General features: G+C 41.4%; 1 protein-coding gene across 9 annotated transcripts in view; it reads right to left on the bottom strand.

Annotated features, from left to right (window-relative positions):
* Nucleotides 1-15,851, bottom strand: part of Scn11a (sodium voltage-gated channel alpha subunit 11) — a 143,214-nt gene that overhangs the window by 75,759 nt on the left and 51,604 nt on the right. For all 9 annotated transcript variants that reach the window (XR_004518772.1, XM_033768041.1, XM_033768040.1 and 6 more), the window contains exon 14: nt 14,907-15,071. Coding sequence is in view for 8 of the 9 variants with exons in the window: in XM_033768041.1 (XP_033623932.1) it covers nt 14,907-15,071 (165 nt within the window). In the remaining variant the exon portion in view is untranslated. The remainder of the gene's footprint in view (nt 1-14,906; nt 15,072-15,851) is intronic.

The raw sequence follows: 15,851 nt of genomic DNA, 5'->3' as shown, positions 1-15,851 counted from the left end.
GCAATGAAAAAAGTAACTAAGACAGATATATTGGTACCAGAGAAATGGGGTCATTGTTGTGACATCACCTGGCCATGTGGTTCAGAAGCCTTTGGAACTAGCTTATGGAAAGAGTTTGGGAAGGTTTGGAAATGCTGCAGCCCTGGAATGATGAGAAGCAGCCCTGGCATGATAAGAGTCTGGTCAGAGTCCAGAAGATCAGAATGCTGACAGAAATGCAGCCAGTAAAGAGCAGGCTCAGAAGGTTTCTTTTGGAAAGAAGGATTGCATTAGCAGTTGGACGCTAGACCATGTGGTGTTATGCTTTGGCAGAAAATTTGCATTTTGCTCTTGTCCAGAGACATTGCCTGCAACTGAGATTAAGGGTAGTGAACTACTTAATCTAACAGAAGAAATTTCAAGGCAATCTAATGTTGAAGTGGTGGCATGGCTACTGGTGGGGACTTTTAGCCAGATCTATGAACAAGGAGCCCAGCAGAATGATCTAAAACATTTTGAATTTGGCCAGAAAGGAAGCTCTGGTAGCAAAGAAGGCACAGAGGATAACTTGGTTGCAGAGAAGGAAGAGGACTATAGAAAAAGTGGCCAGAGGACATCATGAGACCCATCCGAACTCCACCTTTCACAGCCTCAATATTACAAAGGTGACTTTCCTCTGAGAAGAGAGACCCAGGGCACCATGTTCTGGAATGGTGGCAGCCTAAGGAATTTGTTCCTTGGGACTGGGTTCATAGTGCTCAGTAATCAAGGCATTCACCCCTAGAGCCAAGAAAAAAGGAAGCCTGGCTATTGCTCCAGCCGGCAGTGGGCCTTGTTGTCATCCATGTGGTGCTGGTTTTAAGTGAGTACATAATGCAAGAGCTGGGGGGTTGGGAAGGCTTCCACTGAGGTTTCAGAAAAAGGCCTGGGAGGCCAGGCAGTGTATCCTTGAGACAGCAGTGTGTGAAGCTGTGAGTGTGAAGCCAAAGGTGAAGTAGAGACCCCAGAAGTTGGAGAAGCCAGAAACATAGATTGTCTGAGGAAAGCTTCAAGGGTGAGCAGAGCCAGCCCAAGAGGGGAGCCAGGAGAGCTGCAACTGCTTGCAGTGCCATAGAGGGAGAACCAACCTAGAGCTTTGCAGCTCACATCTTGCCACAGGCTGCCTCAGATGCTGAACATGGAACGACAGGACTTAATGCTTTCCCTGCTGGATGTTTTACTTTCTTTGGTCCCATTCCTTTCTCTCCCCCTATGTGGAATGAATGTTTATTTTGTGCAACTGTATGTTGGAAATGTTTAGCTTTCTTTTCATTTATATAGGGGGTCACAGCTAAGAGCTTGCCTTAACTCTCAAAGCAAACTTTGGATTTGGACTTTCCAGTAATGCTGAAATGTTAAGACTTTAGCAATTCAAGATGCACTAAATACTTTTTGTATAAACAGATGTGTATGAGTCTTTTGGGGGTCAGGGTCAGAATGTCAGGATGGTATCTAGATGTCCCCCCAAAGCCTCATGCACGCACAGAGTTTCAAAGGTCATTGGATTAGGATATGTTAATGTGGAGCAAGGGTATGATACTGGGATTAAGGTGCAGGTAACGGAAGCTCCACCTTGGGGAGGGGGACACCAATCAATAGGCTTACAGCCTGTATGAAATTCAAAGGGAGAGAGGAAAGGCAGGCTTGCTGCTGCTGCTCACTACTTTGCCTTCTTGCCTCCAAGGCATAGAATGTTTCTCTTCTGCCATGCCCCTCTGCCAGCCACTCTGCCTTGGAGCCAGCCAATTACGGACTGAAACCTCTACAAACTGTGAGCCAGATGAATGTTTCCTCCTTTAACTTTGGGTGTTGGGTATTTTGTCTCAGCAACAAGAAAGTAACTAAAGCATATGATTTGAAAGCCCCCCCCCCACAAATTCATGTTTAAATTTAATTTCCACTATACTCCTGTTGAAAAGTGGGACCTTTAAGAGGGGATGAGGGGAAGGGGCTCTGCCTTCATCCATAGATTAATGCCATTTACATGGGAATGGATTAGAAATTGCAGGAGTGGGCTCTTGATGAAAGCATAAGTTCATCCTGGTCCTTCCTCTCTGTCTTGTGTGTGCTCATTTGTGTGTCCTTCTACCATGTGATGGTAAAGCACAAAGGTCCTCACCTACTATCTCTTTTATTTCACTCAATTTTATATTTTGAGGTTTCTCATACAAAAGGAGCCATGCAAAATTTAACCTTCCTTCCATGTCTGGAAACAGGGAGATACTCTTCATGGAGATGGAAAGGTGATCTGGGATAAGGGGAAAGTGAAGGACAGGGACAAAAAGAGGAAGTGAAAACAATGAAGGTGTGACTAAGCAACCATTTGCTAATTAGACACATCTAGAAAGGAGCCAGTTGTTATCATCAATTCAGTGGCAGAAAGACCCCCAATGCATTCAGAGATGATTGAGGCTTCCCTTTAGATCATAGCCTCAGCATGTTAGGGCCCTGAGGTGAGAAGATTCATGACCCAGAGCCACCTAGAGTCTTCTGTTCCCTGCACTCAGGTGGAACATTCTTGGGCTACCTCAGACAGGACAAAAACAGGCCCAGGTGTCCAGGAAAAGGCTTGTCACAGCAGTAAGCCACTACCCAGATTCTATTAGAGCAATGCCTAGTGAAGCCACAGAAGTATGGCTGACCTCAATACCTCCAAAACTGTAGGGCTATGAATGTGAAACCCAAACCTGGAATAAGCTCTGCCTGGCCTCATTCCAGAGAAACAATGAGGTCCTCCCTCTGGGGTCCTTGGAAGCCTAACCCCCACTCCCAATGTGCCCAGGATGTGATACATGGATTCAAGTGAGATTATTCTCCACCTTTAAGGTTTAACATTGTTTATCTCATTAGGTTTTAGACTACCTGGAACTAATTTGCCCTTTTCTTCTTGTCTATTTCTCCCTTTTGAAATTGAAATGCCTGTTCTATGCCTGTCCCAACGAAGAAGGATAGATGAAATAAAGATAAGTGGAAGGGATACAAGGAAAAGCAGCAATTTTAAAAATAAAACATCAATGTTGACAGATGAATGGGTAAAGAAAATGTGGTAGTTACACACAATGGAGTATTACTTGGACATAAAGATAAACTTGAGTCATTTGTAGAAAAATAGATGCACCTTGAGACTTTAATGTTAAATGAAATAAATCAGACACAAAAGCTTAAATACAACAAGACCTCTCATATGAGAAACCCAAATTATAAATAAGGAGCAAAATAAAAGATAGATAATAGGAAGTAGGGAAATAAATCTTTCTCAAGTGAAAAGGGGTCCATGAGATGGAGGGAAAAGGGAGAAGAGGAAAAGGGGATGAAAAAAGGAAATAATATGTGTCATGTATACATATCAACACCATACCAACAACATAAACATTAGGTACTGCAAATGTCTACTAGTAAAAATAAACACTGAGGGAAAAGGGAGAAGAGGAAAAGGGGATGAAAAAAGGAAATAATATGTGTCATGTATACATACCAACACCATACCAAGAACATAAACATTAGGTACTGCAAATGTCTACTAGTAAAAATAAACACACATAAGTCAATAAATGTAATATACTATGTTAACAGAGTCAAGGACAAAAACCATATGATCCTCTCAATAGATGCAGAAAAAGCATTTGACAAAATTCAACACCCATTCATGATAAAAACTCTGCACAAAATTGGAATAGATGGTCTATATCTCAACTTAATAAAGGCTATCTATGAAAAACCAGCAGTCAACACCATATTAAATGGCCCAAAACTGAAACCCTTCACGTTAAAATCAGGAACAAGACAAGGATGCCCACTATCACCACTCCTCTTCAATATAGTTCTGGAAACATTAGCCATAGCAATTAGACAAGAGAAACAAATTAAAGCAATAAAGATAGGAAAGGAAGAAGTTAAACTGTCATTATTTGCTGAAGATATGATACTCTACATTGAAGACCCAAAACACTCTACCAAAAGACTTCTAGACTTAATTGACACTTTTAGCAGAGTAGCTGGATACAAGGTCAACACCCAAAAATCAACAGCCTTCTTGTACACAAATAACAAACTCACTGAGAGAGAAATTAGGGAAACAATTCCTTTCACAATAGCATCCAAAAAAATGAAGTATCTAGGAATCAATCTAACAAAAAAAGCAAAAGACCTCTACACTGAAAACTATAGCACTCTGAAAAAAGAGATAGAAGAGGATATAAGAAAATGGAAAATTATAAATAAATATATAAGTTAAAACTCTCCAGCCTTGAAACATGATTCTGGTTTAAACTTTTCTCCTCTTTGAAGACATAATTCCCTTTTACCTGCAAATTGGCCTTTTTTTCACCTGTGAATAGACTATCTTTTTTCTGTAAAATAGGGTTTCTCTATTGAATGCACCCTAATCTTTTTGTAAGTTGTCCATCTTTTTCCCATAAACCACGCCCGAAGTCAGAACATCTTAGAGTTTCTTTCCCCTCAAGAGAAACACAAATATTCCCAGTTCAAAACAAGTAATGCATCCTCTCCCCTGGCCAACACTATTTCTGTGAATGTGTATTTGTAAATTTCTGCCTAATAAATTCCTTTAGGTCTCTTACCAAAGTGTCCTGCAAGTTCTTTGTAGGTGATGGGACTCAACAAACTTGCAAACTTAATCTATACATAGAGTGATTTTAGGTTCTCTATCTGCCCTTTTGGGAATTTCCTCAGAGCCTGTCCAGTAACAGTGTCATTGTATTTTTAGAAGCAGATAACTCATTTGATTTTCAGACTTAAAGCTGGTGGGAATTTCCTTCCCAGTGAATTGTCCCATTCATAACAGGGGAGACTCTGGACTTTGAACTTTTAAGTTGACACTGGAAGAGTTAAGACTTTGGGGGCTATCAAATAAAACTAACATGAATTGCAACAATTCTTCTCAAATAATCCCCCACACACACCTTCAAAATGAAGAGGAGGCAATTCTTTCAAACTTACTCTACATGACCAATATCCCATCAAAATCAGACAAGGACACAACAATAAAAAAAGAAAGCTGCAGGCCAGTATCTTGATGAGCACAGCTGCAAAAATCCTCAACAAAATACTACACACCAATAAATCCTGAACAACAAAATCAAATCTAACAGCACTTTAAAGGATTGTTCACCGTGATATAGTGGGACTCATCCCAGAGATATGATAATGGTTCAATGTACACAACTCAATATATGTGAAACACCATATCAGACAGAATGAAAAACAAAACCCAGATGATCATCTCAATAGATGTAGAAAACACATTTGATAAGACTCAATAATTCTCCACGATAAAAACCATGACCAAATTAGGTATACTAGAACACACCTCAAGCCAATTAAGGTAATGTATAACAAGCCCACTGCTATCATTATACTGAATAGGAAAAAAAGATCTTTCTCTGTAAGATCTTGAGGGAGACTACTGCATGGCCAGCCAGCTGAGCAAGTGGGCATGACCTGTCAATCACAGAGATTCAGGACACATCCACAGAAAACAAAGAACAAACAACAACCAACCAAACAAACAAACAAAAAATAGTTCCCAAGCCTCACAACCAGGACCAATTAAAAAATGCTATCTTCAGTTCTTCTGGTGTGAAATCAAACAGATTTTTGACAGAACAGACTAGATCTGACATCAGTCTGGAGGCTCTCTCTCAGTGGCCCACTCTTAATCTACAGGGCATACTTCTTTTCTTACCTTTAATATCAGTAAAACTTTTTATCTTTTTCTCATCTTGTTCATTTCTTTGCTCAGGACAAGAACTTGGAGAAAAATCTCTAGAAGGATCCCACAGCAGCCTAGACCCTGGTAAGATAGTCTTGGCGAGCCAGCCAGGAGGTAAAAGTAGATTTGTTTTGTTTGTGAGTGAGAAAAACTCAGCTCACTCTTTAATAAAAAAAAATAAATATCAGTTACTTGGTCTCCTGCTTGAGTAGCTGCCCTTTTTGTATTCAAGGCCTCATCTGTGCTTTTCCTGTAGATGAGCTTTTACCTCTAGGAAGTCTCATTGAGTCACTTTCTCAGAGAGCCATTCCAGTGCACATATTCTGCTGTGTTTGTTCATCATTTTCTTTTTCAACTGACCTCAGGGACACCAGCAAATCTCATCCTTATGCTAAAGAAATAATGCACAGTTGGGCAGGCCTTGTCCGATGCCAACCCCACCCCACCCCATGTTTTTGCCATAAGATGTTCTGTTCAAGCAAAGTAACTTTTTTTTTTTTGATACCAGAAATTGAACTCAGGTCCATGTGCTTATGAGGCAGATGTGGTGCCCCTAAGTTAAATCCCTGGCCCTAAAGCAATGTAATTTCTGAGCTGCACAATGTTCCTACCAGACATGTCAAGAATGTTCTGTTAATTCTGCCCTCCCACTTCTGTGAGCACACTCACCTGATACGTGTTTCAAGAATTTCTGCTAAACTGTGCCTTTCTGCTACTACAAGCATGCCTACCTTCCCAGTAAGCAGCTGCACCCCCTACCCTATAGATCTCCATATAAGGCTATTTCCACTTCTGTTCAGGGCTCAGACTTTGGAGTATGAACTCCTCCGAGCATGCTGGTGTAACAAAGGGTTCCCTCCATCTCTCCAAGTGATGCTTTGGATAGCTGCAACACAGAGCTGTAACACTTGGCTATACTGGTGAGCTGTCACACTTCACTGTAACACTTATAGATAAGAATTAAAGCCTCAGCTTTCAGGGAACATATGGGCCTCCCCCCCTCTTCTTTTCTGAATCAGGTTAGATTCCCCTCCCTGTCTATTCTAACAGAAATTTAGGTAATTTGTGTCTCAGAGCCTGAGTGGACCAAAGTGCATAGCCGGTGAAGTTCAACTCAATCAGCTATAAGTATGCGAACATAGTGCTAGAGCCAATAAGTAACAAACACTAATCCTTGCACAACTTTCTAGGTTTTTTTTTTCTTTTTCTCTTAAATGCTGAAAAAGTGGCTTCTATCTCTACTGATTTAAACAAAGTGATTATCAAACATTTTATTATTGAGAAAATTGAGAGGGATACTGTTTCTTAAGTGGCTAAAGAGAGCCCTAGGGGCTCCACCTTGGTCTTTCTGGAGCTTATTGTCCTCAAGTAGCTATTTGGAAACCCAGGGACTCCACCCTTGTCTTTTAGAAATCATTGTGGGTTGCAAGGTACGAAGAGTTCTAAGGAGCAACATCAATAACAACAACAAAACCAAGAGAATAATGGTGCTGCTCACTTTGCTAGATAGGTCTGATAGTGAAATTGAGCCTCACAGAACTCGCTCCAGGGACTCAGTAGGTCTCCAACATACTGTGAGGTATGGCTGTTGAAGGACTATAGAACCAGTGTTCTCTCCCTTTCCATTGGCTCCATAATGTGCCATGGGAAAAGCCCTGCAGATCCCCAAAAACATGCCTAGTGGTTATATCCTTAAAAATCAGAAAGTTTGACCCTGAAAATCTCAAAAAAGAACAATTTGTCTTCTATTGAAATACTGTTTGGATCCAGTATAAAGCAGGAAATGGCAGGAGGTGGGTACTGAATGGTAGTCTAAATTACAATACTATTCTTCAGTTAGATCTTTTCTGCAAAAGGCAAGGAAAGTGGTGCGAAATCCTTTATGTTCAGGCTTTCGTGGCTCTTTGTCTCTGGAAAGGCCCAAGAACTATGGACGTAACTACTTAACAGTTTCAGGCAGTGTACTGGTTATGTATATCCCCGCCCTTTACTAGGGCAGGTATCATCTCAACCAGTCAATTCTTGTTTGCATCAGTTTATATGTTTTATATGAACTATGTCTTGCATAATTTTTTATTTAGAACATTGTATTCACCTTTGATGTTCACTTCTAGTGAAATGAAAGTTCTGGTTATTTTCTTTTACTAATTCATGTTTCTTTTATTTAAAAAATAACCTATAATTTTGCGCTACAATCTATAAAAAGTCTTATTGTAAGTACATTAGATATCAGTTTTATACTTCTCCAGAACTCATTGATATTCTTTTGTAATACAAAATGGACATGTTTGGAACACTGAGACTGAATAGGAAGGAAGTACCAAAAGATCTGAAAAAGGGAGAAATGTTAGCATATTATACAGGAAAAGTCTGTGTTATGAAATGGATAGATAAAAAATAGACCAGTCCTTATTGTCAATTATTCATAATATAGAAATGATAGAAATTGAAAGAATAAATTAAACTAAAAAATACCAATAGTAGTCAATGAGTATAATAATTCTATGGGTGGTGTTGACAGAGCTGACCAACATCTAACATGCTATCTTATAATCACAAAGTGAGGGGAAAATATTATTATAAAATATTTATGCACCTTCTGGACCAAACAATTTGGAACTCATTTGTTATTTATTGGAAACAGTCATTTGCAATTTACATTAGGTCTATTAGACCAAATAACTAAAACATACAGGATAATGAAATACCAACCAAGATTATCTGTCATTAACATCATTACTAATATGTTTGGTGAGTAGACATTTTATTGAAATTGTACCACTCACTGGAAAAAAAAGGAAAGGGCAACATGACACTGTAAAGTGTGCTGTTCAAAGAAAGACAATAATACAAAAAGAATTGGAAAGAGACTAGATACTACCATCCAGATTGTAAATTGCGTTGTGTATTGAATGTTTAAAGATATACCATACACAGAAAAATTTATTGAATAAATTTGATAAAATTGTCATTTTTCTATTTCCTGGTATAAAAAGTAACCCAAAAATGCAATTTTTGGCCATCTTATATTTAAATAATTGGGCTGGTAAGTGATTAAAGAGGCTTCAAAGAGAAAATTGAAATCATTGATGATCCTGTTCTCAGATGCCAACCTGTCTTTCAAGGAGATATGGATCTCTCCTGTTCAGTGAAAACAGCCACAGGAGGTCTCCTCAACCTTCTCCTTATAATCTTTAGGCCAGCAAATCAGCTTCAAGCACCATTAACCTCATGACCACTGTGCTCTCTCTTTCTCAGTGATTTGCTTTTATTCTACTTCGTTTCCTACTTTAATTGGCCTGCATTCACTCTGTAGAGCATATTTTCCTACCTTTAATAAATCCAAAAAGCCTCTACTCTTTTCACTTGTCTTGTCCAATCTTTGTTCAGGACAAGAAGAACCTGGAAAGAATCTCAAGAAGGGGTCTACAACATTCCAGGCTCTAGTGATAATCTAAGGTAAGAAAAGAATGCCCTTCCTTAACATTTTTACTCAACATAGTACTAGAAGTCCTAGACAGAACAATTAAAGAAATAAAGGACATACAGACTGGAAAGGATGTTTGCAGATGATATGAATGCACACACACACACACACATCTAAAATATTCTACCTGAAAACTACTACAACTAATAAAATGTTAAGGGTGGGCCGGGGATTTAGCCCAGTGGTTCCGCTGCCTGCCTTGCAAGCTCAAGGACTGAGTCCAATCCCCAGTACCAAAAACAAAACAAACAAACAAAAAAGTTAAGGGATACAAAATCAGCATGCAAAAGTCAGTAGTGTTTTTATATATCTAAAATAAATTATTTGAAAAAAAGATGATTCCATCCAATAGCTACAATAAACAACCACGTGGCAGCTGACAAAATCTGTGAGGGTAAGAAAGAGTTACACGGCAGATCACCTTGGGCTCAACGGCCCTACCTCAAGGTGGGCGACAAGACCATCGCCGGAAGACGACAAATCCTGTAATGAATTCCAAGATGTCAACAAATATTTTCAACCCTTCTCATTCCCATTTTTCTTATTGAAAAGGCATGCTGTACATTCACCCGTTAGTAGATATGTGTTACTCTCTGGTCACACGCAGCCAGCACACTGTTAGTTCATGGATTCGAGTCAGAGAAGGAGAACGGGTCAGGACGTCTCTAGGACGTTTCTAATACTCATGGGATCAGAGCAACAGCGCTGCAGACACTCACTTCTGATTGCCTGTTCCACTTGGCCATCTCAAAAGCACATCGAGTGCCAAGAGTCTAAGGCCCAGCCCACCTTCCTCGGCTATCGGGAGATATCGCGAGATTACCAATCCCTGAAAGCCGGAAGCCTCGGAGTCACCCCTTCCTTGGGGAGCTGAACAAGTCCTCTGCTGCTAGGCAACCCCGCGGCCTAGGTGTCAACCTTTACTTCCGCTTTCTCCACTCATGCAACCCTAGCCCGTGTAAAATCGCATCAATGCCCACTGAACTTTGTGTTATGAATTAGTTCACAAACACCACAGCAAAAGACATAAATATGGACACAGTGAAACACAATAAAAACCACCCAACCAATGAAAACATTATCATCAACTTTTAAAAATACAAATGTAGACAAATCTCTCCTCCACCAAAATCTTCCTAATTCAGCACTACTGATCTTTCCTGATTTCTTGCTTCCTCCGTTCAAGCTGCTTCTTTCTCTCTCAGGATTCCTTGTAACTTCTGTGTAGAATAAGCCCTCCCACCTTTGTTCTCTGTCCTTGTAAGCGTCCCTAAATTAATTGCTCTGACCTCTGACATGCTTCAGAAATGCACCAATCTTCAACCTGTGGCTCTTGCTGTACTAATTTCCACCCAATTAGCTACAGCCCCTGTGCAACAGGCCTTCACGATGGTCATCTGCAGGGTCACATCTTCACTCTGACCTTGCTCAATGAAGAATTTTCCTCAGAGCAAAAAATTCAGAGCTGAGTAATTATCCTTTGCCATGAAACAGCTGAAATTTTAAAAGTGATAAGTATACTTATACACAGATGTTTTCTAGTTGTGCATGTGAATGGGAATTACTAAATTCAAGAGTGCCTTTTGCCATTAAAAAAGAAAAAAAAAAGCCGGGTGTGGTGGCGCACACCTGTAATCCCAGCACTTGGGAGGCTGAGGCGGGAGGATCATTGTGAGTTCGAGAACAGCCTGGGCTACACAGTGATTTCCAGGTCAGTCTGAACTACACAGTGAGACCCTGTCTCAAAAACAAAAATAAAACAAAACAAAAAACTCTGCAACTTCCAGAACTTAGCCAAAATTACCCGAGGTGATCCACGTCAGCACTGATTTGGTTAAGTTTCAGCTCCTCCCACACCAGACCCATCACGTACAAAATCCCTCAGGGATACCAAGAGTCCATGAATTGGTTCAATTAAGACTGTTAAGAGTAGGAACCTGATCCTAAGATAAAGGAGTCCAAAGAATGTTTTGATTTTATCAAAACAACAAGGAAAAAACCCTGCCCGTACCTGTAAAATGAGCCAGTACCCTTCTGGGGGTGGGGCATCTTTTCCTGGGCTTTCCACACCTTCAAGGGAAGCATAAATGTTCCCTGTTCAGGAAATAATGTGCTTCCTTTCTCTGGCACCTGCACTGTGCTGGTAAGTGTTTCTGAGATCCCTGCCTGAGAAACCCTTCCAGTTGCTCTACTAATGCAGCCTGAAAATTCTTCTGCAAAATTATTCTACCTCAAGGTGGGTTGAGTTCTTTATTTCACTTTGGAGGACCTTCTCAGACCCAGCCCAGTGATATCATCTCTCGGAGAGACTGCAGCAAAAAGCAACACCAGGACCTAAACTTGGTAAGTCCATTCAAAAGGCTTTTTATTTTCCTTCCCATTTCTCTCCACCTCTACCCTCTGAAAGATGGTTTATCTCTTTTTTTCCGTCCTTTTTCTCTCTCCACGTCTACAGGTTTCTGCAGCTTTAGGTTTTCCCTTCCCAGCAGTTAGAGACTCCTAAGTGCCTAGGAAATGAGTGCTTACACAGGAAAGCATCAAAGACAAGAGGCACTTGCTCCCTCTAACCGGAAATGGGAAGTGGTGTTGAGAAGGAGCCTCAGGGTGTTTGGTGGCCTCACCAGGTCTCGCTTGGGTCGACACATCCTGTTCCTGGGTCAGATGGAACCTAAATGTGCTCACCGGGGAGGCACTCATGAGGATGGGCCCACAGCATCTCAAGTTTCTCCTGGAACCCGCATGGGGACCCCAGTCCCGAGATACCATGGAGAAGACTGGCCTTGGTGGTGACACCTGAGGAAGTGAGCCCCTTAAATCACGCACATGCTCAGGGCCTAAACACCTGAGATAAAAGCAGATTCTCCAAGCTGCTCTTTTCATCTCTCTCTCTGTCTCTCTGTCTCCCTCCCTCCATCTCTCTCCCTCCCTCCCTCTCTCAGCCAAAGGCCATAACCTTGGTCTGATGCCACAGCTCCCCTTTCTGGGTGTCTGGGACCAGGACGACCTAAACTGTGCAGATACCAGCAGTCATTCCAGGGATAACCGACATTATCCTTGGGAACTGGTGATGTCTATGGGCTCAAACTAAGAAGGAGCCCACTGGTGTTTTCCCTCCTCTCTTCCCTAAAACAGCCTCAAGCCCCTTCTTGTCCCTTCTCTCCCACTCGGAGGCTCTCAGCTGTCAAAAGACTCAAATCCTTTAATATTTTCCAATAGAAGTGATAGGGAGTCGGAGGGTTCGGGGATTAAGAGAGCTAGGGAATACAAGAAGTCTCCTCATGTTTGCAGAGAGAATTCCTAGTGTGTCCTACCACACTGGGAGGAGGCAGGGGAAGGGCACGGTTGAGAGAATCCAAAGAATGTTTTAATTATAAAAATCCCCCCCCCAAGAAAACCCTGCCCATACCTGTATAATGGGCCAGTACCTGTGGGGGGCGGGGGGCACCTCTTCCTGGGCTTTCCACCTTTTCAAGAGAAGCATACATGTTTCCATTTCCTTGAGCACTCCCACTTCACTCTGAGTGTGTGCTAAATCTCTGCCTAAGAGACCCTTCCTGCGCCTCTTACTGATGTACGCACTGGGCATTCTTTTTTCGTAACAGGAGTCAGCAAGCCTACAAACTTATTCCACAAACGACTGGGTAAAGTTCTTCATTCTGCTTCAGGGGCCTGCTCAGACCCAGCTCAGTGTCAGGCTTATGTTAAATTATGAAGCTTAGACCCCGCAAAATAAAAAGCCTATCAAACTATGGACAACTGAAATGAACGGACAGTTCTTAAAAGAAGAAGTACAGATGGGCAATAAGTACATGAAAAAAAAACATTCAGAACCTTTAGCCATTAGAGAGATGCAAATCAAAACAATGCTGAGATTTCATCTTACTCCAGAAAGAATGGCCATCATCAAGAAATCAAAAAACAACAAATGCCGCAAGACTGTGAGGGAGGAAAAACAACCCTTCGATATTGTTGGTGAGAATGTACACTAGTACAACTGCTATGAAAATCAGTATGAAGATTTTTGAAAAAACTAAAAATAGAAAGTCCATTTGACTCAGCTATTCCTATTCTGGGCACTTTTTCAAGGAATTAAAGTCATCGTATTGCAGTAATACATACATACTGAAGTTTATAGCAGCATAATTCACAACAGCTAAACTATGAAAGCAGACTATATGTGCCCATCAAGAGATGAATAGATAATGAAAATTGTGGTGTATATAACAATAAATATTACTCAGCCACAAGGTGAACAAATGTGAGTCATCTGTAAGAAAATGGGTGGATCTCGACCATAAAGCTAAATGAAATAAAGTAGACGTAGACATAGGTTCAATATTGCATGATTTCTCTTACATGAGAGACCTCAAATATAAATAATTTAAAGAGCAAAATAAAACCTGGTAGAAAACAGGGAGGTAGGCTGTGTGGAAATAGAAGGGGACCTAGAGAAGGGAGGACAGGGAAGGAGGGGGTAAAAATGATCAAGACATCAAAGGTACATGTACCAATTCTCTAAGATGAATGTAATTATGAGGTATTACAAACATTTACTAATAAAAAATAAATTTAATTGCCACTGTGATGCTATTGAGAAGTGGGACCATTACCAATGGTAATGGGGTTCTGGTATTAGTCTGTTTTTTGTTTTGTTTTTTTGGTACCGGGAATTGAACTCAGGTCCTTGTGCTTGCAAGGCAGGCACCAGAGCCACTGAGCTAAATCCCTGGCTATAATGAGCTTTTGAATGAATGCTCTGCCCTCATGAATGGATTGATGTCATTATCATGGAGTTAGTCCATCCTGAAAGTGGTTTTCTGATAGAAGGATGAAATCTGGCCCTGTGTCTCTCTCTCTCTTCTCTCTCTCTCTCTCTCTGTCTCTCTCTCTCTGTCTCTCTCTCTCTCTCTCTCTCTCTCTGTCTCTCTCTCTCTCTCTCTCCAGTATTGCCTTTTACCAAGTTATGATGCAGTAGGAAGGCCCTCACCAGTTTTTAGTACCCTATTATAGCTGTAAAAAATAGACCTAGCCACCATGGAGGCTTCTCAACACCCCTCTTGGATTGTGTTCTCTAGTTTGGTTGTTGTTGTTTATAATTCTCCTGGGCTCTGTCTCATGGTCATTTCAGCCCATGGAATGAACTGAAAACTCCTTGAAGACAATGACTGTCCTTGGGTCAGCTCATCGTAGGCAGAATGCCTCCAAGACTCCTGGGTGAGGGCACAGACCACACAGCAGGAATATGATAGCAGCAGCAGTGAGAAGGGATCTTGTTATAGGACGGCACACACTGGCAGCGGGCACCCTTCTCTCTGGTGTTTAAGTCTTCCACTCCTGTGAGCCCAGATGTGAGACGCTTACCTCAGAGTTTCATGGGGGAAAGGAGTATTTCAGGGTTGTACATAAAGCAAGCAGCAGAGCCCTGATGCTGAGAGACATGATTTGCAGATGGTTGCCTATGGTCCATCTTGGTGGGAACATGGTATAGGGGTTCATTTTGGAGAAGGCTTTCTGGGGCTCTCGGGGCCACTGAGATTGAGTGGGAAGAGGAGTGTGAATTTTGTTCTGCAGTTAAGATGAATGAAGATTTACTCCAGATAGTCCCTGAACTAATTCATGACTCTCAAATTGGGCCGCTGAGCTGTGCAGCGAAATAAGAAAGAGCCTTACCACTCTGAAGGAACGCAGGGACACGTAGTCCCCAGCTATGATTTCTGCAAGACTCACAACAACAACGATGCTGTCGAAAATGTTCCAGCTATGGCGAAAGTAGTGGTAGGGATCAAGTGCAATGATTTTTAGGCACATTTCTGCCATAAAAATGATAGTAAAAACCTACAGTTGGAACAAAAAGAAAAAAAAATGAGTAAAGGCAGCTATCTTTTAGGAGTGTAAAAATTTAAGAACATTCCCAGGGAGTTTTAGAGGCTACAAAGAAATGAAAAGACCTTTCCTCTGTTGATACAATACACCCTCAAGTCCCTGCACTAGAAACACTTTCTGTGTGACACACACCTCACTACCCTTCCCTTCCTCTGGTCCCTCTCCACAGGGCCCAGCTTGATGCTCGTGTGTACCAAGCTCACAGATGTCAGCCCAGAAAATGAGTATTATTTCCCAACCTGTTGAAAGTAAGACAAAACCGGCTTCTTGGCAGTTAGAAGGATGATAGGAAGAATCAGGCGATTCCTCGTCTAACCTACAAAATGGGGACACAGTGGAAGGTATGTACCAGCTCTAAAAACTGAGGATAAATATCCTCCATCAACAAGAGTCCAAGAGGGGTTCATCTAACCGCACAGCCTCAATATTCTGGTGATATTTTTAGCCTGTTAACCCATTCATTAATTAAGGTAAAGCATCCAGTGGCTTCTTTTTTTTTCCCCTGATATTTGGGAGATCGATTTTCCCTCGAGAAAAATCTCTTCCATAGGAACCATGAATTAAAGTGAACCATTCTTGAAAAGTCTGCTTCCCTAACTTAGTTCTCTCAGTTTACCTGAAACAAGGTCCATCCAGTGAGAAGTGTGTGGAAAGGCCTGGGTCTGCAAGCTCAGGCCCACCTCACCCTGAATGTTCCACACAGCACCCGCCAGGAAAGTGGACCTGCCACAG

Source organism: Fukomys damarensis, unplaced genomic scaffold (assembly GCF_012274545.1).
Source record: "Fukomys damarensis isolate Sample0158 unplaced genomic scaffold, DMR_v1.0_HiC HiC_scaffold_24, whole genome shotgun sequence".
NCBI lineage: Eukaryota > Metazoa > Chordata > Mammalia > Rodentia > Bathyergidae > Fukomys > Fukomys damarensis.
This window is presented reverse-complemented; position numbering and strand designations above follow the sequence as displayed.